Source organism: Felis catus, chromosome D4, assembly GCF_018350175.1.
Source record: "Felis catus isolate Fca126 chromosome D4, F.catus_Fca126_mat1.0, whole genome shotgun sequence".
In the NCBI taxonomy this organism is placed as follows: Eukaryota; Metazoa; Chordata; class Mammalia; order Carnivora; family Felidae; genus Felis; species Felis catus.
Window position 1 is genome coordinate 86667533 of NC_058380.1, and position 27565 is coordinate 86695097.

Sequence of the window (27565 nt, forward strand, 5' to 3'; positions counted from 1 at the left end):
CCCCACCCGCAGGAAGGGCACAGTGGAGGCTGCCCCCACCCCTCGGCCGGGCTCGCTCGCCCTAGCTGAGGGCCTGCGCCCCCACCACCTAGGCTCCTCAGCCAGCGGCCGGGATAGCCACGCCCGGCGGCCTGGAGAGGGGCGGGGCTCAGAGCTCGACTGTGAGGCAGGGTGTGGGCGGGACGCGAGGGCGGAGTCTGACGGGCAGGGGAGGAGTTCTGGCGGCGGGGCGGGGTGGGGGCGGAGCTCGGGCCGCGCGGTTCCGGCCTTGGGGGCGGGGCCGCGGGTGCCGGGCCCCGTTCCGCCGCGCCGTGCCACTCTTCCGGCCCAGCGTTCCATCCGGCGCCGCCACCTTCCGCCCGGCGCCGGCTCTCGGCGCGACGGTCGCCCCGTTCCGTCGTCGTGCTGCCCTCGCGGCGCCGGAGCCCGCAATGTCGGGCCCCAACGGGGACCTGGGCATGCCGGCGGAGGCGGGCGTGGAAGGCGAGGATGACGGCTTCGGGGAAGCAGGTGACCCAGGGGGGCTGCTGGAGCGACCTTTGCTTTCTCAGGGCTGCCTCCTGGAAAGGAGAATCGGGGTCGGACTGGGGACTTGGAAGGGACCGCAGAGCCCTCCCACCCCTCGCTCCTGGGTGGGTTGCAGCTGCGGGCGCTGGCTGGAGGTTCAGGGCGAGCGTCAGTGAGTGGGTCCCTGGAAACCGCAGCACTGGAGAACTGCGGGCAACCGGCCCCGTTTTACAGATGGGGAAACTGAGACCGCTTCAGGGTCACTCGCCCTTTTGGCATCTGCTCCAGCCGCTTCCTCCAGCCCCTGTGGCGAGGGAAGTTCCTGAAGGGGCTGGGCGAGTGGGCCGTTTTGGCTTAGCGGGAGGGGCTGTCTGGGTGGGCGAACCCGCCCTGCTGAGTCAGCATCCCCAGCCACCTTTGCTGTGATCTGGAGTCTTGGCGAATGCGACCTGCTTACCGAGCAGCCTGTTGCCTACACAGCGCTGCGGGGGAGGGGGCGGATGGGTGGTGGAGAGAGAAGCATCAGCTCCCCTCTCACCTTTGGGAGCCTCAGCTTCCCCGTCTGTAAAGTAAGAATAATAATGTGTCTCCTGCATTGAGAGGTGTCAGGATTCAATGAAAAAACAAATGGAAAATAGTAGGTTCGAAGCATGCAAGTGAGCAGTTATTATTCTCTTTAGTGTAATAAAGATGGGTTTCTCAAGTCGGAAGACAGGACCTAGTGAATGTAAGAGAAGTATGGAGTCTGCTTTTTGTTTTGTTTGGATAACAGCTTTATTGAGCTATAATTCACATACTATATAATGTATCCATTTAAATTTTACATGTCAGTGGGTTTTAGGATATTCAGAGTTGTACATCCATCACAGTAGTTTTAGAACACTTTGATCACCCAGGGTCTGCATTTAATAAAAAGGTAGAGGGCCTCCCACAGGGTGGCAAATGGTGGACTGGCCAGTGTTCCCTAGGCACCGCAGGTCAACAGTGGCCAGATGTGTCAAACGGGGCCCACTGCAGTGGTGGGAGTGATCTGGAAAAGCCACTCAAGTGTCACAATGAGTAGATGTTGGCAGGTTCACAGGACTTGGTGCAGTGGGGAGGAGGCTGTCCCAGGCAGATGGCAAAGCTTAGAACTAGGAAGTGCCCTTGACATGGATAAAGCCTGGCCCCAGTGGTGTGGAAACACTCGCCTCCCCCATCCTGCTTCGGGCCTGTGTCTCATGACACAAAATGTGCAGTGTTGATAATCATCATCTACTAAGTACTTGTCGCGGCCAGACCCTGAGTTCTTAATGTATTTGAATCCTTACAACAACCCAGTCCTTATTCCCTTCCCAAAAGATGCAGTCACTTGCTGGGGCAGAGCAGAGCTGGGAATGAAACCCGTGTGCCCCTGCTCTCTCTAAATCTTGGCTATGCCACCAACCAGCTGGAGGATCCTGGGTAGGTCCCTTCCTTCTTGGGCCTCGGTTTCCCCATCTGTACCACAAGGGGGTTGGACTCTTAAGATCCAGCAGAGACTTTCCAGGACTCTGTCCTCTGGGAGGTGTGCCAGCTCTGGGTGATGGTGGTTCCCCATCCCCCCACCCCCCCGAAGGCAGACACACTTGCACCCATATTCCAGACACACTCCTCCAGCCCTGGCCTTTTCCAAACACTGCCAGCTGCTTCCCCTCTGTCCCAAGCTGGCACCTGAGTGTATCTGAGTCATGGGCTGGCTCAGAACTGGGTCCGCAGTGGGCACAGGCCCAGCCCTTGGATCCTAAGGGACATTGTGTTGCTGAGAGGCAGGTCAGGAGTGGCCATGGAGGAGGGAGTGATGGTTTCTGGCGGACACCAGGGAAGGCTTCTTAGAAGAGGCGTTTTGAGCTGGTCCTTGAATAGCTGTTGTGGTTGAGGCATTCTGAGTGGCAGAGACAGGTGAGCAAAGGCAGAAAGGCTAGAAAGTCAGAGCCTTCATTCATTCATGCATTCATTCATTCATTCATTCAACAAGTGCTTATAGTGTGGCAATGAGGGCGTCAGGGGAACAGCAGTGAACACGAGAGCATTCCCCCTCTCAAGAGCTCTGCAGTCTGGTCGGGGAGACACAGCAGCACACGTAGCAGTCAGGCCAGAGGTGAAGGAGGGCAGTGGAGGCATGTGGAGGGCAAGGAGGTCAGACATAGAGGCTTGATCCCGTCTAGGGCATTGGGAGGTCTCTCTGTGGCAACACCCATGCTAAGACTTGAAGGAGGAGAGGGGGAGGGAAGCAAGACAGGAGAAGGACGCCCTGCAGGCAGAGGCAACAGCAGCATGTTTTAGGGGCCCCGAGGTGGGCAAAAGCGGGTGAGGAAAGGGTGAGGAAAGGAAAGGGTATGGGAGACGGAGCTAGAGAGGGGGAGGGGCCTTGGGGCTTGGGAGGTTCTTTTCCCTCAGGGCAGAGGGAGCCTCAGAAGGGCTGGAGAGTAGAGCCTGCCTGGGGACTGGGGTTTTGATTGCCCGGCAATGACTCGGGAAGGTGGGCCCTGGCCTCCAGGCAGCTGATGCAGGAAGTGGAGAGAAAACTGGCATTGGCAGGACAATGTCTGGCAGACCTCCCCCCACCACCCTAACCATAGAAAAAAGGATGGTGCCCTAAGGTATTATGTCCCCAAAGCCTTTCACTTTTGGCATCCACCCATTTTCCCGACGGTGACACCGAGGCTCAGGAAGGAATAGGGACTTGCCCAAAAGCCCATTTGTCCCCCAGGTTGGGACACAGTGTGGGTGGGGATGTTTGTGAGCCCCGAGGAGACACAGAACCTTGGCTCTCTTTTGCCTTCCTCCCAGAATATGCTGCCATCAACTCCATGCTGGACCAGATCAACTCCTGTTTGGACCATTTGGAGGAGAAGAACGACCACCTCCACGCCCGCCTCCAGGAGCTGCTTGAGTCCAACCGGCAGACACGCCTTGAGTTCCAGCAGCAGCTCGGGGAGGCTCCTAGCGATGCCAGTCCCTAGGCTCTGGGAGCCTCCAACCAGCCCCAACCCTGTCTTCCTGGGCTAGGCTGTGGCCTGGGCACTCACCACCTGGCTTAGATACCTTCTTAAGGGCGGGTCTGCAGGTCCCTCTAGTAGGTCTGCCTGCCTGGGCCACCCTTCTGGTACTTCCTTTGGCATGCCTGGGCCAGCCCCCAACACCTGACGTCCCCTCCTGGGGTCAGGTGTGGGCCTGCGACCCACCCACCTTGCCTGCCTGCCCAATTCCAGGACACTCCCCACTCTGCCCAGGCCTTGAGCATCCACATTAAATGGGTCTCCAACATCACTGTGCCTCTCCTCTGTATCCTGGGGTGAGGACCCCACTGGCCACTAGCGGTGAACAGGTCAGTGGAGGCATTCCAGGCACTGATCATACACTGATGGCTCACGGGCCTGCTGGTAGGCCTGGGGTTCTTGGCTTTCTTGTATTTCTGGACACAGAGGGTACAGGTGAGGCAGGGCTTCCTCCCCACCTGGTGCACTCCTGGCCAGCAGCTGCCTCCTCAGCCCAGCCCGTCAGATACGCTGTGTGACCCAATATGATACACTCAGCTTCTCTGGGTACTAGGGCCTTTCACTCAGCCAGCCAACAGCAATTCATGCTGTGTAACCTTGGCCATCATCCTCTTGCTCCTGGCCTCAGTCTTCTCCACTGGCCAATAACAGGTTGGTCTGGCTGTCTATCTCTAAGGGTCATTCCAAATGGGGAAATAGCCCGTGGAAAGAGCCAGCTCAGCCTCGGCCCCGTTCACAGATGATTCATCTTAGGGTCGCCTGACAAGGAGGGGTGGGACCAGAGGAGTGGGGAGGGTCCCCACTCCTGCACTTAAGCTCCCACGGGGTTCAGGTGGACAGAAAGGCCAGCACAGAGCCAGAGCTCAGGCCCAGGACCAGTTGTATGGCCTTCAGCAAGTCACTTGACCTTGCTAGGCCTCTTCACCTGTTTCTTCACTTGTAATTTGGAGATAACAAGAAGACCTGCCCCCTAGGGTCCAGACTCTGAAGGCTGAGGCAGATCTAAGTTGAAGGTGCTTTCCCTAGCCCCGACCACCTCATCAAGAGGGAAGCAGACTCGGGGAGGTGAAGTGCCTTGTGACCTCAGAGTCCCTGGTTAGGGAGCCCGTCTTTGGCCTTCCAGCTCAGCCACCACACCGTGCCCAAAGAGGGTGGGTTCTGGCTGAGAGCTGGCAGGGTTGCCCCCTCACCCTGTCCACCCAGACAGAAAGGCTGGTGGGCCCTGTACAGCCAAACTACCTTCTTTTATTAGATTTTCAGTAAAAACACCAACCATGTCAAAATTTCCACACAGACTTCTAAAAAGCAAAGCAGACCTAGACCCAGACGGGATGGGCATGAGGAGCTCCCTCTATCAGGTTTTGAGGCGGGTTGAACGCCGGGGAAGTGGGGGAGGAGGGGGTTGGGCCGTCACCTTGCTGGGGGTTTTAGCTGTGTCCTGGGTGCTGGGCTGGGTGGGTGCGCGGCCACCAGAAGTGAACAAAGCAGTCAGGGCGTTCCGGGCGTTGATTGCACACCGGCGGCTCACGGGCCTGCTGGTAGGGCTGGGGTTCTTGGCCTTCTTGTATTTCTGGACACAGAGGGTGCAGATGAGGCAGGGCTGCCTCCCCACTAGGTACGCTCCCTGCCAGCGGCTGCCTCCCCAGCCCGGCTGACGCTGCAGCGGACACACTGTGTGATGCTACGCGATGTCCTCAGCCTCCCCGTGCCAGAGCTCTGGAGCTAACAGCCTGGCCCTCGGCTTCGCCCCCCCCCGCCCCCCACCCCCCGCCCCCCACCCCCCGCCAGGACAGCAGAAAGAGCTGGGCACTACCCCTGTTCTGATTCCCTCTGTGGGCAGGGCCTTCTGTTGGGGGGTTGTGCCCCAGGGCTGAGGCCTTACCCATCAGCCAGGGCGGGTGGGGCAGGAAGCCTGGCTCACCTGCAGGTTCTCGAAGTGGGCCAAGGACTTGCAGTGGGAGAGCTGTGCCCCCGAGTTGCTGTGGTAGAACTTGTGGCAGATGCGGCAAATGTACCCCATCACGGGCACCAGGAAGTCCACACCTGTAGGACGGCAGCATCTGTGCACTCGTCCCTCCAGGCCAACCCGTGTCCCGCCCTCCCTAGGGGCCCATTTGCTCACCCAGCCTCTGAGTGGGACGAGGGGAGGCGGGGTCAGGGCTTGGGTCTTACCGTATGCAGTACTGGGGCTATAGGTCTCTGAGCCTTTCCACTCCTCTATGGATATATCTCTGGACCTCACCTGGAAATAGGCAAGTGTGGGCCTCAGTTCTGACTTCCCTGAGCTCTTCGACACCACTCCCTTGATACCCAGGAGGATGATCCCCAGGAGGTCGTGGGTGGCATTCTCTGAGCCTTTGCACATGCCTATCCTGCCAGAGTGCCCTTCCCGACCTAGACTGTTTTGGGTTCAGCTCCATCAGTCCCCTCCTCCAGGAAGCCCTCCATAATCCATGCCAGGCGTGCCCGACACATCCCAAGTGTCGTCTCTGAACTCCATAACAACCTTCTACACTTCACTCATTTTAGAGAAGAGGAAGCAGGTCCAGGCACAGTAACTCACTGGCCCAGGGTTTACGGAGGAGCAGCGTATTCAACCCTGGTGGGCCCCAGGCCCTCGTGACATTTCTACCCACGAGCCCCCTGCCAGCTTCCTGAATTCCTATCTGATGTCGCAGTGACCTGCTCGGGTGACTAAGGACCCCTCCTCCTACCTACCAGACATGAGCCCCTTCCAGACGGGGCCATCTGATTCCAGCCACAGCAGCCCATGCTTAGTAGCGCCCTCCTCCACTTACCAAGCAAACAAATGTGCCTTCCAGGAGTGACAACCACTCCCATTTGCCACCCCCGCCTCAGGCCGGGCTTCGGCCCTTCCTTAGAGCCTGAGTTGGGACTCTTAGTTCTAAGCAGAGGAAACGGGGGTTGGGGGGGGGGGTGCTCAGAGAAGGCGAGGGGCTTGCCTGAGGTCATACCACGGCCAACTGCTGAGTAACAAAGCGATCTCACATCAAACCTGCATAGGGCTGGAGGCCACCCTTGCGACACTCCATCCACAGCCCCTCCGCGATGCCCCTTTGCCTGGCTCCCCACCCCCCCACCACCCCCGGACTGCAAGGGCAAGCTCTGGGAGGGCAGGGCCAGGCCTTAATCCCCATGTATCCCCACATCAAGCACCAGGGCGTGGCTCAGAGGAGGAGCTGCGGTGTTAGGAGCACGGGCTCTGGCATCTCACTTCCCAACATCCAAGTGGGTGGGTCTCTGCCAGGAAAGTGCTTGGTACGTAACTGGCACACGGTAACTGCTCAAAAAGTGTCGTCTGCTACGGGTGTCATTGTCATCATCACCTTATGCTGACTCTTCTGTGTCCCCTGCATAGTTCCCTCTGTGCCCTTATTGGCCTAAGATGCCCTTTCCCTTCCTCAGTGCAGGTCAAAATTTCAGCCAGATTTTGAGGTCCTCACCCATGTAACCAGCCGCCCTGCAGTCATCGTGATGTGTATTTATACCTAGCCATACAGAATACAGTCCTATTTGTACTAAATTGTGGCACCCGTTAGTGCCTACAAATGTCAGCACTGTGCCCCCTGGCCCCGGGAGGTGGGGCGAGGTCCCGCCTGGGCTGGGAGCCCAGCCTCCAGCCTGCCTCCCACCCCACCTCGCCCCCCAAGTACCTGCTTGCAGAATTCTTCCTCAACCTCGATCTCTTCTTCTTCATCCTCCTCCTCCTCCTCCTCTTCTTCATCGCCCTCAAAGCAGCCCACGGCGTCCACCGTGATGAAGTGGTCCTCATCTTGACCGGCGATCTCCTTCTCAAGCATCTTCAGCTGCCCAGGAGAGTGGGCCAGGGCTCAGGTCAGCTCTGGGCAGCCGAAGCGCCCCACCCCACCCGCCCCACAACTCTGAGCGTCCCAATCCCTCCAGACCTGGTATGAGTTCAGGCTGGGAAAAACCTCAAATTGCTGTGTGGCCCTGGCCAAGGCTCTGTACCTCTCTGGGCCCATGTCCTGTGAGGGAGCTGGGGTTACCTCCTTGGCTTTGTCCTTATGCCCCTGGGACTTCACATGCTCCACAAACTTGCGGGGGGTCTTGAAATAGCGGTTGCAAACAGTGCAGAAAGGTCGCAGGGATTGCTTGGCAATCTGGGGAAAGGAGGGCAGGCCGAGTGGGTGGCAGGCAGTGTCCCCGGGTGCAGCCAGGCTGTGCCCAGTGAGATCGCATCTGCCACCCGCAGACTACCACATCTGTAACCAGCTGGCTGTGCCCCGCCCCTTTACCAGAACATGGGCAAACATATCCACTCCCTGTGCTGTTGGCTACAAGACGGGATGGCAGATGGCAACAGGACAGAGAGAAGACGAGCCGGGGAGAGAGAGTAGCCGCCAAGAGGACCCCACCAGCCCCGTGGCTGAATGACAGGATGAGATGGTGCTTCACCCACTTGGAAAAATGGAGAAACTGAAGCCCAAAGAGGAAACATCGAGAAGCCACGCTTCTGAGTTATGACCATCCAGAGATAAAGAGTGCAATTGTCTTTCCGTCCCCAACCTCGGCTCCCTCCTTCCCAACCCTGGGCTTGGAGATAGATGTGTGGGTACCTTCGCAGCACACAGGCCCTCATACCTTGTGGTCCTGAGTCCTGCGGTGCTGGATCAGGTCCCCCATGTAGTAGACCTGGCAGGTGTTACACCAACGCCTCGGCGGGGGCTCTCTGAGTGACGGCAACCAAAACAAGGGTATACAGTGGGATGCTGTCCTTGTTGGAAAGACAGCCGCTCTCCCAAGATGCTCCCCATAAATGTAATGCAGTTCCAACGGGAGCTTTTTTAGAAACTTATCAACGGTTCTGAGATTCATCTGGAAGAATCCTTAAACAAGAATAATAACCAAGGAGGAAGGAGAGGCAGCCAGTCTGAAGGACTGGCCTCAGGGGGCCAGGTCAGGATTCAAGGGGTGACGTCATCAGGAGACAGTTCGGTGAATCTCCCGCACCTAAAGCCTGTTAACAGACGGGCCACATCCTTCTGCTTTTCTTGTGTCACGAGATCCCAAGCTCATTCTGCACGTGGCAGTTTTGAACCTGTTCTAACCTGATGTTGCATCCTACCTGCTTCCTCGTTCTCATGAATTCCCTGCCGTTGTCCTGTTTATTAGAAGCACTCCACCAAGTGCACAAGCCTGATCTAACTAATCCCGCAGGTTTCGATACTCTAGAAAGTTTCCAATTAAAATCTGTCACCATTACATTACTCTGCAAGGAACATCTTTGTGAGTCATCTTTCTCCTGTATTTATGATTATTTCACCTAAGCATAATTCCTAGGTCCGCAAGCAGGGGGAAGTTTAAAGGTCGAGAGCATACTGCACAACCACGTAGGGAAGTTCTTCTCAAAGAAGCACCTAACAGAGACACCGCTGCCTCTGGAGAGAGGGTTCCGTCACCCAGAGCGTGCGGACAGGGAGCTCCAAGCTGTGACCCTCTGTAAGCGCTCAAGGCTGAGTCCCCAACCACTGCCTCGGGGACCGTCCAGCCTGTGAAGGAGTTTGGTTCGGCCTCCATAGGCTTTGTTTCATCTTGATTCTGAGCTAGCTGCTAACATTTTGAAATTGGGAGATTTCACATACAAAGCTGGGTTTCTAGATTCTCTGGAACAATTAGGAGACCTGGAGCTGTGGGGCAGCTGTTCTGTGACAGAGCCCATGTCCCCCAGCATGGCCTGAGGCAGTGCCTACCTGCTTTCCACCCCCCCCCCCCCGCCCCTCCAGCCCCCCAGCAGGCCTCCATGACTGCCCACAGGGTGTTGAAAGGTCTTGTACCTTCCACCAGGCCTTCTTAGCCCAAGAGCTAGTTTTGGACTCCAGGAGGGCACATATTTTGGGTCAATGAAGCCCCTATGGCAATGAAAAAGGGGTGGCACAGTGTAGCTGTAACCTTAGGCCACAAGGTGACGATCCTCACCATTGTGTGTCCCCACCCCCCCCCCCCAGCTGGGGTCAGCACATATGCCGGAGAAGCAGGGCTCTGTGCCACAACCCACTTCCTTCCCATGTGGGTGGTCCCACTGTTCCTGCCTGGATGGAGCCTTAAGAGACCATCTAGTTCATGAATTCTTACATTGCATCCTTCACCAGGCCATTTTACAGATGAGGAAAACTGAGGCCCGAGGCTAAACCATTAATGGTGCGGAGAGGCCTCTGGCAGAGGGCAATGCTTAACCGAAAGGCGGACCTTGAAGATGGCAGACTCAGGGCCCTTCCCAGCCTCGCCTGACCTGCAAGACTGTCTACCCCCCAGTACAGAGCCTCCGAGATCCCCCACTCACTCGTCCTCTCTCTCCAGGACATCCCGGGGCACGGGCAGCAGGGACAGGAGGCAGGCTTGGCTCATGTGCTGGATCTCCCCCAGACGCTGCTGGTGCTGGGCCCCCGCCATGTGGTCCTGGAACTCCTGTAGCCAGCAGAGCGAAGGATGGGCCTGAAGAACGAGCCCCGGAACAGCGGGCAAGGGTGGAGGAGGAGGCCTCCAACCTCGGCTTCATGGCCACCCCGCCGCTGCCGAAGCCGTCTCCCTTACAACAGCCCCGTGGGGGCCACAGAAGGATGGTGAACTGAGACACCAAGTGGGCACAGAGCGGCCGGAGCTTCTGCTCCTTCCGGAGACTGTGTGGGCCCCTCAAAGGCAGGGAGCAGTCCGATTAACCTCCGGATCCCATGGCTCTGCTCCGGATGACAGAGGTAGCAATAGCCAGGGGAATAATAATTATTGTTATTATTACGAGCCTAAGGCTGTTATTAACGTGCTGCTCGCTCCAGGAGGCGCTTGGGGCTCGTGATTTCAATGTCAGGTCGCTGAATCCTTGGAACCTCCGGGTGAGGTGGGTTCCAAGCGTTTCTTCATCTGATGCATGAGGAAATGGGAGTCATAAAGAGGAGAACTCACCTTCTGAGGTCTACGCAGCTAGTCAGGGCTGATTTATACCCGGTCTGCCGGACTCTAAATTCCTAACTTCTTGGCTGGTCAGGAACTGTTTTCAGGGCAAACGCACAGCTGCCCTGGATGGTGCTCACGGGGCCCTTGTGGCCACTCAGGCGCCGCGGGGAGGCCTGGGCATCCGCCAGAGACACCCTCCACTCTGCCCACCGGCCCTCCCCCCGTGCCGGGGCCTGGCTGGCAGGTACCTGCTGGCTGCTGCAGCTGGCCTTGCAAAGGTAGCAGAAGAACTGGAGGGTCTGCTTCGAGGGTGTGCTGGCGGAGGCAGGGGTGGCGGAGGTAGAGTCACCCGCGCGGGGCACGGGCGTGAGGGGGACTGTGCTGAAGGCCCGGCTGTCACTGCTCTGCAGGATGGTGACCTTCAGGGAGCCCCCGGCACCCCACACCTGCACCGGGAACAGGGGCAGAGCTACCACCAGGTGGGCACCTACGGTGGGCCAGGCTCTGTGCTAAACACCCGCGAGCAGGGTCTTACTGGGCCCTCCTGACAGCCCGCTTCACAGATGGGGACACTGAGGCACTGAGCACCAGGCCCACAGAGCTAGGCAGTACTACAGCCGGGACTCAAACCCAAGCCCACCCAACTGTGAAGTCCACCCCACCCCACCCTCACGTGACAGACGGAGACATGGAGACACCAGGAAGGGAACGGGTTTGGCCACGATCACACCAAGAGGTAGAGCTGGGACCCAGACGGCATGCATAGGCCTGCCCTCTGTGTTCTCTCCACTAGAGCAGTGCTCCCCCGTCAGGGACCAAGGGCTCTATTCCAGGGATGAACACGTTGGAAGGGACTTGTCACCAAAAGTACCTCTAGTTCTTCAGAGCAAAGGCATGTGAAGGCAGCACACCACACAGGAGCTTGACGACCCTCCATCAAACCCACGGCCCCGGCAGAGGGCGGCTGTCACCTTTCACAGGTGGGGAAACACAAGGGGTCCTCCCGCCGCCGGGCCCCGCGGTAAGCACACAGCCACGGTAGCGTATCTACCCACCCCTAGCATCTCTCTTGCCCTTTTTTCACATTCTCCCACATCCAGACCGCTGGTCAACTCCTCCTGGCTCTCCACGCTGACCTGGGAGCCTCCTGGCTCTGGCGAGGCCTCCTTCGGGCCTGAAATGACAGAGGGGTCCATCTCCCACCCAGGCCCAAAGCGATCCGGGCCTGAGAGCCACCGTTTCTACCCACAGCCAGGACCTTGAAGCCTCTGGTGGAGACAATGCCAGGGGAAGGGCAAAGGGTCCAGGCCGAACTGTCCCATCACGGGGCAACTGGGAGCCAGTGCTCACTTACCTGCTCCGGCGTCTCTCGGATCTGGTGGTGTCTCCGGCACCGTGGAACGAACCAGAACCGGTGCTTGCTCCGACGCTGGCATGGACACCTGCGGCCAGGTCTGAGGCTGCCCCTCAGTCCGGTCAGGGGGCTGCACGGGAGGCTGTCCTGGTGGCTGCTCTGGTGGCTGGACCTGAGGATATGTCTGCGTCTGGGCCGGCTGCTGCGGCTGCTCCTGCCCAGGGGGCTGGGGATGTGCCTGGCGCTGCACCTGTTTCTGTGGCTCCGCCTCCTTCTGCACCTGCTGCGGCTGCACCTGCTGCGGCACCAAGTGGTCTGGAGAGGTCTGCGTCTGTGCCTGTTTCTGCAGTTTGGGCCGTGCCTGGGTGTCCCCTGGAGGCGGGGGTGGCGGCGGCTGCGGCTGCGGCTGTGTCTGCGTCTGAGGCTGCACTTGGGCCTGGATCTGCAGAACCCGCGGCTGGAATCGTGGCAGCACTCGGGCTTCCGGCGGCTCAGGCAGCAGCTCAGGCGTCTGGGTCTGCTTCGGTGCCGTGGTCCGGGCCTGAGGCTGGACTTTCGCCTGCAGCTGCCCGGGGGCGCCCTTCTCTGTGGGCAACTCCGAGCTAGGGAGGATTGAAAGAGATCTTCCGATGTCTCCCAGTTGGCCCCAGGGGCTCGTCAAAAAGGCCAAGACCCACGTTCAGTCCTAGTTATAGCACGTGCGAGCCCGAGCCGGACATTTGGCCGAGCCCCTCCGGCTCTCCTGGCCCCAGTTGTACCTAAATAAATGGGCAGGATCACTCGCCCCCCCGCCTCCCACCACCTGCTATTATGTATCCAAGGCCCTGCAAAGCCGCCCATCCTCCGCCCACTCTGAGGACCCAGATGCACATGTTCACCTCTCCGAACTGGCCACCAGGTGACTCAGGCCCAGTGAAGAGACTCTCTGGCCTGGGGTCTTCCCAAGTAAGATGCAGAATTGGGTTTGACCTTCCTCCAAGCCAAAGGTCAAGGCCCTTTCCTTGTTCCAGCTCTCTATAAAGGGTCCTGGCCGTCAGCTACACCCACCCCTGGGCTTTGCAAGAATGAGAGTACAGGGCCCCTGGGCCCAGGGAAGGTTTTCAGCATCGGTTACCTCTTTGACCTCTTAGCCGGTGGCTCCGATGCCTCACAAGACTCGGGCTCAGGTGCTACAGTGTGTTTCTCTTTAGCGATGCCATCTGGGCAGGGTGGGGAATCTTGGTCTGGAACGGAGGGCAGATGAGTGACCGCCAATGCCGTGAGCAGCACAAACTAGGAGCTCCCCCCTCGAGGTGGGGCCTGGGCTCGCCCCACACCAAGATCCCTGCCTCCCAGGTCTGCCTCCATCACCGACCCCTGCACCCGCCTGCCCCAACCTGTGTCCCACCCAGAGGGCTAGCAGCCTCCCTCCCTTACCTTCTGGTGTGTCTGTTCGGGACTCGACAACTTCCTCAGACCCCTCTGGGGGGTCTGACTTGTCTTCCACGGGCATCGTCTGGGAAGAAGAATCCTGCTTCCTTTCAGAAACTGTTTTTGACACTGGCCACCCACCCTCGTAAGCAACCCCCTGGCCCAAGAGCAGCTTCAACAGTCCCGCAGGGGATGAAGAGCTGCCCAGAGACGATCCCCAGCACCCCAGGAATCCTGTGTAGGCTACCTGGCTGTTAACCCAGATTTGGGGGATACAGAGCCCCCTCCCGGCGGGCCCATGGTGCTGCCTGACTTCCCAACCACCTTCTCCACAAAGCAGCCGGAAGGGTCCTTCTAACACGCAAACCTGATCATGTCTTTTGTCTCTTTCAGGCTGAAACCCTCCTGTGACTCCTCCGACTCTAGAGTATTCCTTCCTCACCCAAGCCGACCCAATCTGCCCTCTGCCCCTACGCCCCCACCTCCAGCCAACTCCCCACTAGCCTCCTCGCCCTCTCTACGTCCACCCTGGCCTTCTCTCTGGTTCCCCAAGGTCCTAGGTCTCTCCCTGCCCCAGGGCTTCACCCCGAGCCTCAAAGGCACTTCTTGTGGGAAGCCCTCCTGACCCCAGAGTAGATAGACCCTTAACACAGGCCCAGAGGACCTTGGGCTTCCTTTTTGTGGCATTTGCCACAATGTGAATTAACTGGTAGGAACATTATTTGCATTCACGTCTTACCACTGCTAACACCCTCCTCCCCAGGCTAAGACCTCCAAGGAGGGTCAGGCCAGTCACACCATCTGTACCACTGGGGCTCCTACCAGACTTACAGATGTTTGCTAAATAAATGCACAGCTCCGGCTGGTCCTGGGCACTCCAGTTAGTCCCAGGAGCCTGCCCACAGCCTCTGTCCCTCCTCCTAAGCCCGAGGAACCAGCGCTGAGTGGAACCATGCATCCCATCAGGACTCCATGCCCTTCAGAACTACCTGCCTCTCACCCTGCATGACACGGGCCCTACTGTCCTGTGAGGCTCTGGGTCTGTCTTGACAGCTGTGCAGCATGGGGCAGCCTCCACCATACTCCCTGAGCCTCAGCTTTCCCATATGTAAAATGGGTGGGGGAGAACACCGGACAAGACCATGTTAGGAGGGGCCCAATGGGCAGGTTGAAGGCCAGGACCGCTCTCTGGAGGGAAATGCCTCACTTCCAGATGTGGGCCGGCCTGAGAGCAGCCCAGAAAGGGCAGTGTCATCCCTGCCCCCTGGAATGCTCTCAGAAGGGTGCCATATGTGAGGGGCTGCCGGGACATTCAGGGACACGACAGTCCCAGAGAAGCTATTCCTTCGACTCTTTCTGCTTCTGTCAGGGTGAGCCTCCTTCTAATGCCTTGCACCCTCTTCAAGGCCCAAGGAGGTGGCGGTGCAGCTCCAGAACCTTCCAAAGACAACACTGTAGAGTTTAGGGTCCTGTAATGTTGTTTTACCTTTTCCTTCCTTTCACTTCTGTGTACAGCAATTCTTTTGGACTGCTTTTGAAATTTCAGGTAGTGACATAATGTTTCCTTGTTAAATAAATGTAACTGAGGAGAAGCGAATTCATTTCAAGCTCAGCTACTACAGTTAGTAACCCCTGGCCGCGGGTGCCTGGCTTTTGAGTTTTCCAAAGGTAGCAAGCCAAATGGAGATACATGCCAGAATTTGGAGACTCAGTACAAAAGAAAAAGGAATGCAAAACGCCTCACTCGCGTTTTAAAATATTGATTGGAGGTTGAAGTTGTCATGTTTTTTACGCGTGAAGTTAACTCAAATCTTACCGAAATTCATCTCACTGGTTTCTTTTTACTTTGTTAGTGTGATGGCTAAAGAAATTTAAATTCCATTTATGCCTCATGTTTTATTTCTATAGGGTGGCGCTGGTTTACCGAGAACTGTGACAGGACACTTAATACAAATACAGTGTTATGGGTCATTTGTATCTCCGTGTGTTTACAAAGAGAGAAATATCAGGTAAACAACAGGATTGGTGGCGTTTGGACGTGGCAAAAGTCCCATCAGAGAGTCACAAAGATCTGAAATTTGGGAAACACTAGAAAAGTCCAACTCACTAACCTCTTCCCCCTTTTTACAGATGGGGAAACCGAGGACAAAAAGGGATGTGACCTGCCCAAAGGCCCAGTGTGTGCCAGAGTGGGTGGAGTTAGGCTGATACCAGGTATGACCTTCCCACGCCCATCCCCACCTGCTGCGCCCCAGCCATCACTCACCTTGCGATTGGGGGTGGTGGAGGAGGGGGTGCGGGCCTGTTTCTGGGGAGTCCGCCCTGGAAGGTTGATCTGGGAGGGGTTTATGGGGACTCCAACAGGAGGGGCCCCCAGCAAGGACTGCCGAGTGGCCTGGGGGAAGAACTGCTGTAGATTTGGGGTGGCCAGCTGGGGGACCGTGAGGCTGGGGCCCGTCAGGTTCGGGGTTGGCAGGTTGTAGCCACGGAGGTTACCTGCAGGCAGGAAGAGGGGAGAAGAGGTTAACAACATGGTTGGACGGTGGAGGCCAGGGTCAGGCATCAGCCCCCCAAAGCATCACGGGAACAGCACAGATCACTTGAAAGGGAACCCTTCCCATACTAGGGCAGCCAGGGGAGGCAGATGAGAGCCAGAGGCCCACCCCCACCTTGGGCATTAATGGTGAGGGGGCCTTAGGGCTGGTTTCCTGCTCCAGCTGAGGAGGAGAGAGGCACTGCCTTCTCCCTCTCCAGATGCCTCCCTGGTCCCCGGCTGCCTCCCTGGTCATGCTCCCAGTGCATTCCCAGCAACCCCACTCACCCGCAGGCATGCTTTAGGGTACACCTTAAGGGATGCGACAGACCCAGCACAGGACCCATAGGGAGAACCAGCAAGTTGACTGACTGGTCCCCGGAATAATAAAACACTCTCCTACCCCCATCCCTCTACCCCTTCATCAAAAGTCTACTGGGAACCAGGCACTTGCTAAGCACTTTGCACGCGCGGCCTCCGTCACTGGGCCCAGCCACCATCAGGGTAGGTATTAAGAGCTCTACTAATGACAAAACAGATGCAAAGCAGAGATGTAACTTGCCCAAGATCTCTGCACATTCTGCCTTTGCCCCCTCCCCATGCTGCCTAAACCCTTCTGTAGCTCCCTGCTGCTTGGAGAGAAGCCCATTCCTCACCTTGCAGGGTCTGGCCCTGCCCTCCTCCCAGACCTCCTTTCTTGCCCTCCTCCCCACACACGTACCCACTACATTTCAGCCACAGGCTTCTGTGCCTTACCTCAACAAGCCTGGTTTCTTCCCGCCTCTGGGCCTTTGCACATGCCATTCCTTCTGCCTGAGCTGTTCAGCGCCCACTACCTCCTGGTCATCCTTCAGGCCTCCCTTTAGGTGTTTATCCTCTGGGAGACCTTCCCACATTTTCCCTGTGTCCCCAGAGGCAGACTTCCTTCCCTGTTCTAGAACCAGCTGCACAATTTCCTTGTCTGCTTCCCATTGCCCACCACCCAACCACACTGGGAACTCCTTAAGGGCAGGCACCTCATCTAACTCAGAGGCCCAGTGCTCAGGAAGTGTTTGAGCCATAAAAGACAGTTCAAATCCTTGCCCCAAAGCTGGGACAGGAAGCACAGGATTGAAAGCGTGGGTCAGATGTGCTGTAAGAGCTAGTTCGAGTCCTACAGCCCAAGCTCTGTGGCCTAGAGCAAATCATTTCCCTCTTCTTAGCCTCAGTTCCCTCATCTGTACAATGGGATAATAATAGTGCCTGATTCACTGTTTTATGAGGATTCAATGACATATGCGAGTGTGCCTGGTATAGAGTCAGCGTTCAGCTAACATTAAAACAAATACATGTACACATATGTGCAGAGAGCCAACCGGCTCTTAAAAACAGTAAGATCAAGAGATCTAAAAGATCTAAAAGAAAAATGGACAAAGGACATGGACAAGTCACAAAAAGAAATATGAATGTTGAAACAGACAAATATAAAACGTTTGGCTACACTAACACTCCAAGAAATGTAAACTGAAAGATTAACGATATAGCTTTTTTGCCAACCAAGTTAGTAAGTTGTATGCGTGTATACATATATATATATATATAAAAAGCATATAATACCCAAGGTTGCCGTGGGCATGGTGAGACCGACACTGTCAGACGTGGCTGGTGGCATTGCAAACTGGTCCAGTCCTTGGGGAAAGCAAGTTGGCAATACTTATCAAGAGCCATAAAACATCCATCCCCCGACCCAGTCATCCACTTTTGGGAATCCACTCTACGAAAATAGTCTCAAACGTGATATTCATCCCAGGGTTATTTAAAACAGAAAAAAAAAAAAAAAAAAAAAGAAGAAGACGGGGAAAAAAAAGAAAAAAAGGGGGGAAAAAAGGAAGCAGCTGAGTGTAGGTACGCAAGAGCAAAACAAAACAGCTGTTAAAAAATAATCTTGGGGCGCCTGGGTGGCGCAGTCGGTTCAGCGTCCGACTTCAGCCAGGTCACGATCTCGCGGTCCGGGAGTTCGAGCCCCGCGTCGGGCTCTGGGCTGATGGCTCGGAGCCTGGAGCCTGTTTCCGATTCTGTGTCTCCCTCTCTCTCTGCCCCTCCCCCGTTCATGCTCTGTCTCTCTCTGTCCCAAAAATAAAAAAATAAAACGTTGAAAAAAAAATTTAAAAAAAATAATAATCTTTACAGAGACTGTCAAATCATCTGATAAATGACCAAGTCATTCTACTCCATGAAAAAGAAACAAGATATAGCTTTTCACTTACATCAATAACCAACCACAATCATATACAAATTCCCAAGTTTGTGCCTAGAAAAAAAATGGGAGGAAATACACCAAAATCTTCACGGGTGTTTTTTATTGTTGTTGCTATTGTTGTTTTCCTTCAGGAGGTGAGTGAGTCTATCTATGACAATTTGGGTTTTCTTGTCCTCTCAAAAATTTGTTTTCACTTTTCTTTGAGGAGTGTGACTTTTTAAATGGGAAAGAAAAGGGGGGATACATACATATGTATACATCGTGGGTCCCTGTGTGTGGTTTTCTCTCTCCAACTATCCATTGATCCTTTGTCAGTCAGCTCCAGGACCATCCCCGCTACGTGGCAGGGCTGAAGAGTGACAGCCACCACATCTTCTGACCTGGCAGCATACCCAGCTGGACGGCAGGATAGCCTGGTGTCTAAGAACATGGCGCTGGGCTCTAATTCTCCCTCTAATCCACATCTACTCCCTGGGTGACCATGGGCACATGATGCCTCTCTAGGTCTCAGTTTTTTCATCTGTAACATGGGATCATGGTATCCCCCTCCCAGGGTTGTCAGCAGAGTCAAGGAATTGTGTATGTAAAGGTCTCAGCACAGTGCCCCACCCAGAAGGACCACCCAGCAAGCCACAGCTTCCATCTGGGAGGGGCTGGGTCTGAACCTGAGCTGGCCGCAGGTCACTGGGCTCCTAAGATTACTCCCAAAGGGGCTGAAGTATCTGAAGCAGCATCTTAGAAGGAAGAGCTGAGAGACTGCTCTCCACATGGGGAAACTGAGACAAGGGCACCGGCCTAATACACAGGGCTAGAGGCCTAATACACAGGGCTAGAGACGCCCATTCAGAGACCCAGGGGGTCAGGAGCCTCAGGCCTTAATCTAGCTGTGTGATCCAGCACAAATGACTTCCCCCATCTCTGGACCTCCGCTTCCTCATCTATCAAATGGGCCGTGGGGGCAGGGGGCGGGGTGTCAAAATAGACCTTTTCACCCATCGTTTCCTCTAATCTGAATGTGAGTGAGGGGTGCTGAGGACAGCCCACAGAGTCAGCACCATGGCCAAGGGCACACCTCGGTGATCAGCATAGACCGGCATCCAGCTGAGCAACTTTGGGACTTCCACCTCCTGGGGCCTCAGTGTCCTCATCCGCAAACGAGGACGCTGAGAGTAGCTCTCTCTCAGAGTTGGCGTGTGGATCTGGGGGAGATTTAGCGCAAAAGGGGGATGCTAGGGCACCACCACTAAGATGCAGTGAGAAGGGGCCAGTAGCTATACCTTGCAACTGCTGCAGAAGCAAAGCTCTCTGTAGCACAGAGCCGTTGAGGAGGGAGGCGGGGCTGGCGCCTTGGAGGTTCAGGAGCTGCTGCTGTGGCTGCTGTTGGGGCAGCCCCCTGTGTGTTGGGAGGGGCTGTCAGAGGGCTTCGGGAGAGTCGGACCCTCCCTCTTCCCTCACCTCCATCCTCTGCCCCCTCTCTACGGCAGACAGAGGGACCTCTTAGGGTGGGAACTGATGGCTCCCAGGACTTAAACGGGGACGACCCCGGGGCGAAAGGACTGGGATGGGGTCTCCGCCACAGGGATCTGAGCGGCGGGACTGAAGCCGCCCACCCCTCCAGAGGGGAACTCACCTGCTGACGGCCATGGGCAGGGGGGGCTGCGGTGGGGACTGCTGGAGCAGCTGCTGGAGCTGGAGCAGCTGCTGCTGTTGCAGCTGCTGCTGCTGGAGCTGCTGGAGCTGCTGCTGCTGGTTGAACATGGTGGCTGAAGGGAGGGCGCGGAGTAAGGCGGGACCCGTCCTTCCCTCCTCCCCCGCCCACGGCCCTCAAATACCTGCCCGCTGAGCTTCACCGCTACACCCCAGGCCTGCCTACACCCCAGTCCTGCCAAGAGCACGCCGCATTTGCACCCTCACGCTTTCAAGAACCCCCGCCTCCCTCCACTTTCCCGTAAATCCTGTCGACAGTCCCTCCCTCAAATGCCCAACCCCGCCTGCCATCTCCCCTACTCCCACGGCTCTGTCCTTCCCGGGGCGTCCTACCCAAATGCACCGCCACCCCGCCTCCAGCCTTTCTCGCGCCACCGCGTCCCGATGCCAGCCCCCCTCCACGACAACCCCACCCTCTTCCTCGCGCCTACTTTGGTGTCAATAACAGCACCCCCAACCATTCGCTTTGGCCTCTGAACAAAGTAGGAGGAAGGCTTCCCTCCCCATTCTGTTAACCCCTTCTTCTGCCGATCGAGCCAGGCTTACACATCAAATCCGGTTACCCCACCTGCGCGCGACGCCCTCAGCCTCCATCCAGATGGCCCCTAAACCCTTCCGTGCGTCCCAAGCGGCGCTCGGCCCGCGCACCTCACTTCCCCGCACCCCCGCCGCAATCGCGCCGCCCCCACCGGCAGAACGGGCGGGGCGGCCCGAGCGCTCCGCTTCGCTGGGGCCTGACCGGGCCACAGCAGCGCCCTCTGGGGGACGGGAGGACTCGGTGCAGCGGCCCGTGGCGCAAGATTCTGCGCTGAGCTCGCGTCCGGCTGCGGGGGCGGCACCCGCTTACCCCGCGCCTCGGCTGCGGCTGGAGCGGCTCGGAGCTGCGAGGGGGCCCGAGGCAGCTCAGGCTCTCCGCCCCGCATCCTCCGCACCGGGAACCCGCGGCTCCGACCCCGAGGTCCGTCTGTCGCCCGGAGGGGTCTGTCGTCTGGTGGGGACATCGCGGGCTACGTCGAGGAGGACCGTCCCCAACCGACCTCCCCGCGGCCGCCACTGTCCCGCGATCCTGGGGCCCCCGCGCGGGGCTGAGGTGGGAGGGGCCGTGCAGCCGGCAGCGGCACATTCGGGGACCTAGACCGGGCGAGAGGGTGACCAGCACAGCGGACAGAAGAATTTGCCCTAAAACGGGCTGGCGAGGTCCGTCTGGAGGTGTTTATTCGATTTGACTCGGGAGGGGGTGAGGAGGGCCGAGTTCAATTATTAAAAACGGCGTTCATCCTGATCCTGAAATTGTCCTGCCCCAAGGACCCTTTAATTACGACTCAGTCCCGCATCCCGACGCCCCTCTCCCTCATCCCCACGTGGAGTCACTGAGCCAAACAACCGGCGGTTACTAAGTAGCGATCCTTTTTCGCTTTTCTATTACCTAAAGTCGTTAATGCAGGTAACCGCCGGGGGCAATCCTCTTCTTTTGCATTAAGCGCCAATTGTGCGCGGACACCGCGCACGGTGGCGCTAGAGGCGCGCAGACTGGAGGCCGGCCCGGCGCGCCTAGGCGCGGAGACCTGAGTGTCAGCCAGTCCCTGCAGTCGTGTGACAAGCTCTGTCCTAGAGCTCTGGACCGGCTCCACTGCAGCCCCAGGCAGCAGCACAGGTGCCTAATTCGGCCTGGATTTAGAGACGCGAAAGTGGCTCGAGTTAGCAGGACGTTGCGCCCTTGGGTGGAAGGGCAGCCTGGAGCATGGGAGCTTTGAAGGCCTGGCCTTGGGCTTTATCCCCGCAGGGCAGAGAGCGCTAGGGTATGACGGCATCGCATCCGCCTGGATTAGAAAACTCACTCTGGTGAGAACCGAGACAGAGGCAATGGGGAGGGAGAGAAGGAGCCGAGTCAAGATCGCTTAGGCTTCCACCCAGGTCCAAGCACGCTGACACCTGGTCTGAGTGCCAGCAGAAGTTGGAGAAATGGAATCGGGGCTTCACTACCTTCTGGTTAGGTGACCCGGGTTGACAGGGGAGTCCTCTCTGAGCCGGTTTCTTCTTCCCTTCCATGGTGGGTGTGAGGATAATATTATGTAATGCTTAATACTGGCACTTGACACAGTGTGAGTTTAGTAAATTGCCAGAGTAAAAACAAACAAAACACTAAAAATAATGTTCATGCTGGTGATCCTGTGTTGATTCATCTTTCTGAAAATCTACTGTAAATTCTCCATCAAGACTATTGAACGTGTTCTGCCCTTTGACCTGGTAACCCCTCTTGCAGGAAACTTGCCCAAGAAACTAATCAGAAACAAGACTTTTTAAAGCCAGTAGGTCATTCATGGAAACATTACTGATAATAGCTGTCTGGAAAGTAATCAACTTTAGGGGAACGGCTAGGTAAATCATGAGGTCTGCCTCTTAAGGAGTGGCAGGCATACAGCCATGAGAAATTATGCTTTCAGGGGCGGCTGGGTGGCTCAGTCGGTTGAGTGTGGGACTTTGGCTCAGGTCATGATCTCACTGTTCATGGGTTCCGCCCACATTGGTTCTGTGCTGACAGCTCAGAGCCTGGAGCCTGCTTCTGATTCTGTATTCCCCTCTCTCTCTCTCTCTCTCTCTCTCTCTCTCTCTCTCTCTCAGCCCCTCCCCTGCTTGCTCTCTGTTTCTCAAAAATGAATAAACATTAAAATTTGAAAAAAAAGAAATTATGCTTTCAGAGCCCAAATGTCCATCAACTGATGAATGGATAAAGAAGATGTGGTATATATATTCAATAGAATATTATTTGACGATCAAAAAGAATGAAATCTTGCCATTTGCAACAACGTGGATGGAACTAGAGTGTATTGTGCTAGGCAAAATAAGTCAGTCAAGAAAGACGAATATCATATGATTTCACTCAGATGTGGAATTGAAGATAAAAACAGATGAACATATGGGGCACCTGGGTGGCTCAGTCGTTTGAGCGTCCGGCTTCAGCTCAGGTCATGATCTCACTGTTCGTGAGTTCGAGCCCCACGTCGGGCTCTGTGCTGGCAGGTTGGAGCCTGGATCCTGCTTCGGATTCTGTGTTCCCCTCTCTCTCTGCCCCACCCCTGCTTGTGCTCTGTCTCTCTCTGTCTTTCAAAAATGAATGAACATTTAAAAAAAATTTTAAAACAGATGAAACTAAGGGAAGGGAAGCAAAAATAATATAAAAACAGAGAGGGAGACAGACCATCAGACTCTTAAATACAGAGAACAAACTGAGGGTTGCTAGCAGGGTGTTAGGTGGGAGGAAGGGGCAAAGGGATGAGGGGCATTAAGGCGGACACTGGTTGAGATGAGCACTGGGTGTTATGTGTAAGTGACGAATCACTAAATTCTATTCCTGAAAATAAATAAATATATATACTTGATTTGAAAAATGATGTTTCAAAGGGTATGCAAACACTCACAATATGATGTGAAGTGAACTCAGCAGGTTACACAACCGTATACACAATTATGATCCTGGTTTTGGAAAAAATAAATATATGTGTGTAGTGGGGCGTTTTCACTTTTCTTTTTTCTACTTTACTGTGATGGGTTTGGATGACTTTATCATGGGAAAGGAGTGAATTTTTAAAAATGCATCTGACTCTGTGCTGACTCCTTGAAGACTAGACAAGATAATAGCTGGTAACTCGTTGGGGACCCTGTTCAGCACTAGACTCGTGTTAATTGCTTTTAACCAATACCTTGCTGACAAAGCCCCCCAGTGGACTAGATTCTGAGGCAAAAGAGAAACCCCATCTCCTTGCATCTGAAATGAAGTCTGAGGCTGTACCATCACCTGGAGGCCTCTTTCTTGCCTCTAATTCGAGCTGCACCTTTATTATGTAATGAACTCTTAGACTCACAAAGATCTATGTCCAGACCTATTCTGCTCCAGGAATCTACCCATCTCTCCCCATGATGCTACCATATAATGTAATTATTACAGTTTTGGAATACATTTTAATGCCTCCATAGCACAAGTCCCCAACACTGTCATGCTTTACAAAAAAAAAAAAAATGTCTTGCCAAATTCCCAATCATATAACACCTTTTTTCCAGGTAAATTATAGAATGATTTTGTTAAAACCCTCCCCCAACTCCCCACCCGATCCCAAGGTGCATATAATAATATACATCAGAGTTTCTCCAACTTCAATAGGAGTTGAAGGAATAGAGTATCTGGGGAAGGAATGGGAATCTTTTGGGGCTCTTGGTTCTTGTTAATCGCAGGCTATGACCCAACAGATCATGAGTAGAGCCTGAGATTCCACATTTCTGACAAACCCCAGGTGATGCCCAAGCAGCTGGTGTTGCTGCATCAGTGATACAGCAGTACCAGAACTATAGTATGATCCCATTTCTGTAAAAACAAAGTCAAATAAAATGAATATATAAGGAAAAACCCACAGAATAAACACTATAAAAATTATAAGGGCCCCCCGGGTGGCTCAGTCAGTTAAGCATCCAACTCTTGATTTCAGCTCAGGACATGATTTCAGCATTGTGGGATCAAGCCCCAAACTGGGCTCTGCACTGAGTGGGGAACCTGCTTGAGATCCTCTCTGTCTGTCTCTGTCTCTGTCTCTGTCTCTGTCTCTGTCTCTCTCTCTCTCTCTCTCTCTCTCTCTGCCTCTGCCCCTCTCTCCCCCCTGTAAAATAATAATAATTAAAACTATAAATAACAGTTATCTGTGGGTGGGAGGATGACCGGAAGCTTTCAAATATTTGGTAAAGTCTTTTACAGTAAGTTTCACTACTGTAATTAGGGAAAACAACCCAGCCATGACGGTGCCCCTCCGGGCAGACATCTGTAAACTGCACCCCCTCCCCAAACTAATGGCTCCCCACTCCAGGCTTCCTCTCCGCCCTCTCTGGTTCTCAGAACATCATAAAGTGGCTGGCTCTAAGCAGCTGTTCAAGATGAGCATCGTGGGTAACTGAAGCTCCAGCTGCCAGGAGGGCTCAAAGCACTGGTTTAATAACGTTCTCCTGAGCACCAGGCCAGGGCCAGGCTCTCACAGGGATTCTATTCTCTCATTATCCCCATTACCCAGATTAGATAACTGAGGCCCAGAGGCATGTGAGCACCTGAATCACACAGCTTGACTAAAGCCCAGGCCAGGCTCCTGGGGCAAGGTCTGTTCAGTTTCCTCTGCTTGCCTGGAACCCCCAGCCCCACCCCCCCCCCCACACCTAGATGTCCACGCGGGTCGTTTCCTTACTTCCTTCAGGTCTCTGCTTACATTTGTACCAGAATCTTATGCTCATCACCCTAAAAAACACTCCCCTGCCCCTGACTTTCCCATCACGATCTGACAGAGTCATATTCATTGGCTTGTGGATACTTTGTCTCTCTTTTTCCACATATGGGTAAGGACTTTGTTCATTTTGCCTACCGCTTTATCTCTGGGGTCTAGCATAGCGCCTGGCTCAGTTAATAGGCATTAAATGGGTGAATGAATGACAGTCTCTGATTCCCAGGCCGCTGCCCTCCCAGCAGTGGCCCCCACCCCCACCCCTCACATTCACATACAGGGTGACCTGCTGATGCCCAGCAGCACAGGGTATGTTGACCTCTCTTCCCTAGACTCTTTGTGGGCTGTCCAAATGAGGTTTCTTAAATGCAGAGGTGAATGGCTAGGCCTGCGGCCCCTGGTCTCTCCGTGTGAAAGGGATAGATAGGGTAGATAGATAGGAGTCCTGGATTCAAATCCTAATTTTACCAGCACCCTGATGGGTTGGGGCGAAGTCTGACACTCTCTAGGACAAGAAGTCCCCACTCTCAGAAAGAAGGCCTTGCAAGGGTCAGGGCCCTTATACTTGCTGTTCATTCAGTTTGACCTGCTTTCCCCTCCTGATCTGCCTGTGGCTGGCTCCTTCTCATCATCTAGGTCTCTTCTCAAATGTCACCTTTTCAGAGAACCACCCAACTCCTCCCAGGCTAAGTAGACCTGCGCACCCAACACAGGTACCTCTCTTCACATCCTGTTTATTTCTTCCATCACTATTGGTATAAACTGTTTTCACTATTACTATTTCATTCACCTGGTTATTCATTTGCTGTCTGTCTCCAGCACCCAACGTAAGATCTGTAAGGGTGGAGACATTGTTGGTCTTGTTTATTGCTGTATCTCTACTGCCTACAACAGGGACTGGGTTTTGGTAGGTGCTCAATAAATATTTGTTGAATTAATGTTCTTTCTCCTTCTAGAAACAGGGAAACTGAAACCCAAAGGCGGGCAGGGGCATGTCGCCATGAATTAGTATCAGAACCTAGAGTAGAAGGAAGCAATAAGGCCAAGTGGAACTCCAGGTCAGGATACTGTGACCTTGAAGGAGACCCATCTCTTTCCAAGCCTCAGTTTCCTCATCTGTAAGACTGAGTGAGACAGCCATGACCACTATCCAAGAGGCCCGGCACTAGGGGTACACCTCGCCCATTTCCAGGAATGATACCCTTTGCAGCATCAGAGCCCCCCCGCCAGACACGGCTCCGGCGCCCCAAACCCGCAGATGAAGAAAACTACAATCCCCATGGTGCCGCAGGCTGCACCTGCGCACGACTGCCATCCCGCAGCGCCGTGGGCGCCCTCTGGCGGCATCCTGACGCAGAGCTCCGATCCACTCCCGGAGGGGCGGGGGGTCCGCGGCACAGGCAGTCGGAGCGCGCGGCTGCAGCGGCGGAGCCGGAGCCGGAGCCGGGAGCCGGAGCCGGGAGCCGGAGCGGCGGCCGGATCGTAGCCCGCGGGGCCCGCCGCAGCCATGGGGAACCGCGGCATGGAGGATCTCATCCCGCTGGTCAACCGGCTGCAGGACGCCTTCTCCGCTATCGGCCAGAACGCGGACCTCGACCTGCCGCAGATCGCCGTGGTGGGCGGCCAGAGCGCCGGCAAGAGCTCGGTGCTCGAGAATTTCGTCGGCAGGTAGGAGCGGCGCGCCTCGGAGCGGGGACTCCCCCCGCCCGGGCCCCCGGGCCTCCGCCCCCCCCCCCCCCAGCCCCGACGGCACCGCGACCTCGCAGCCCTTGGCGCTGTACCCGCGGACGGCGCGCCCCCCACCTCCAGCCACAAGGAGGCGGCCCCCCCTCCCCGAGAGCCCCTCAGGGGCAGCAGCGCCCCCCGCTTGCCCGCAAACGTCGTCAAGCCACCGACCACGGTATCACGCCCCCCTCCTCTGCCACATCCTTTAGGGAAGACGGCGCTCTGCTAAGAGACCCTGGCAAAGGGTCCCCCCTCCCCCAGTACAGGCACCAAGGGGGCCTGCATTACTCAGCGCCTCCCTTCGGCTCCCGCGTTCCCCGGAGCGCGCAGCACCCCAGGGGCAGTGCTCCCCGGCCCTGGGCTCCACGGAAGACAGCTCCCTCCCCCATGAGGATCCCTGGGCCAAGGCTGGGATCCCTCTCCCCAGCTGTGTCCCTGGGAGAGGACACAGCCCCCGGGCATCGAGGACCAGGCACAGCCTCCCCCCTCACACACACACACACACACACACACACACACACACACACACACACCTCTGCAGCTCCCGCCGCCATCCGTGCGCAGCGCGGCGGCCGGGGTGGGGGGGGGGGGTGTCGGGGGAGCTGCAGGACCAGGATGGGGGTGGCGGTGAGACCGCTTCTGATCCTCTTGCGAGCCGCCGGCCGCTGGCTCCGCCGCCGCCCCTGGGTGGGGGGCGCCTGCCGCCGTCGCTCTCCCCCGGGGCCTGGCAGAGGGCTTGTAATGGAGGGAGAAGGCGGCGGAGGGCAGAGATGACTAAGACAGGGAAGCAGGATGGCGGGGAGGGGGGAGCCATTTGCAGAACCTAATCCCCCTCCTGCCTCTGATCCCACAGGGCGCTGGGAGGGCCAGGTGGCAGGGAGTGGG

General features: G+C 56.1%; 3 protein-coding genes across 37 annotated transcripts in view; 2 read left to right on the top strand and 1 right to left on the bottom strand.

Moving 5' to 3' along the window:
* The first annotated feature begins 267 nt into the window (after positions 1–267).
* Positions 268–3798, top strand: BBLN (bublin coiled coil protein). Its single transcript, XM_003995928.4, has 2 exons — positions 268–510; positions 3319–3798. The coding sequence occupies exons 1-2, from the start codon at positions 432–434 to the stop codon at positions 3489–3491; spliced, it is 252 nt and encodes an 83-aa protein (XP_003995977.1). The 5' UTR covers positions 268–431; the 3' UTR covers positions 3492–3798.
* On the bottom strand, positions 1257–20750 carry CIZ1 (CDKN1A interacting zinc finger protein 1). Of its 15 annotated transcripts, none has more exons than XM_023242768.2 (18): positions 20548–20747; positions 19624–19756; positions 17351–17422; positions 15488–15717; positions 13228–13321; positions 12926–13034; positions 12062–12413; positions 11812–11983; positions 11513–11631; positions 10706–10903; positions 9850–10001; positions 8151–8238; positions 7556–7669; positions 7202–7354; positions 5700–5769; positions 5449–5570; positions 4942–5097; positions 1257–2410 (listed from the first exon to the last, which is right to left on the bottom strand). In XM_023242768.2, exons 3-18 carry the CDS (start codon positions 17403–17405, stop codon positions 2300–2302), a joined length of 2295 nt encoding a protein of 764 aa, XP_023098536.2. In that variant the 5' UTR covers positions 17406–17422; positions 19624–19756; positions 20548–20747; the 3' UTR covers positions 1257–2299. The 15 variants fall into 15 exon arrangements, with proteins under 15 accessions (XP_023098536.2, XP_044899276.1, XP_019672157.2 ...); XM_045043341.1 differs by adding an exon at positions 19271–19386 and having other exon boundaries at positions 11812–12413; positions 20548–20742; XM_019816598.2 differs by lacking the exon at positions 20548–20747 and adding exons at positions 19271–19386; positions 20269–20417 and having other exon boundaries at positions 11812–12413.
* Positions 20751–26369: 5619 nt separating this feature from the next.
* Positions 26370–27565, top strand: part of DNM1 (dynamin 1) — a 44345-nt gene continuing 43149 nt past the window's right edge. For 10 of the 21 annotated variants that reach the window (XM_023242785.2, XM_045043348.1, XM_045043350.1 and 7 more), the window contains exon 1: positions 26373–26623. In XM_023242785.2, coding sequence (XP_023098553.1) covers positions 26463–26623 — 161 coding nt within the window. In that variant the 5' untranslated portion in view covers positions 26373–26462. Of the gene's footprint in view, positions 26624–27565 lie in introns of all 21 variants that reach the window. The other 11 variants (XR_006588974.1, XR_006588975.1, XR_006588978.1 and 8 more) reach the window with 3 other exon arrangements.

What these genes read in the sequence shown, in the direction of transcription:
- BBLN (XM_003995928.4), top strand. Translation starts at nt 432, where the DNA reads ATGTCGGGCCCCAACGGGGACCTGGGCATGCCGGCGGAGGCGGGCGTG. An exon ending in TGACGGCTTCGGGGAAGCAG is followed by an intron (nt 511 to 3,318) that starts GTGACCCAGGGG and finishes CCTTCCTCCCAG; the next exon opens with AATATGCTGCCATCAACTCC.
- CIZ1 (XM_045043341.1), bottom strand. Translation starts at nt 20,701, where the DNA reads ATGTCCCCACCAGACGACAGACCCCTCCGGGCGACAGACGGACCTCGG. An exon ending in CTGCCCATGGCCGTCAGCAG is followed by an intron (nt 19,387 to 19,623) that starts GTGAGTTCCCCT and finishes CCCAACACACAG; the next exon opens with GGGGCTGCCCCAACAGCAGC. An exon ending in CCCACTTCGAGAACCTGCAG is followed by an intron (nt 5,098 to 5,448) that starts GTGAGCCAGGCT and finishes CTCTGTGTCCAG; the next exon opens with AAATACAAGAAGGCCAAGAA.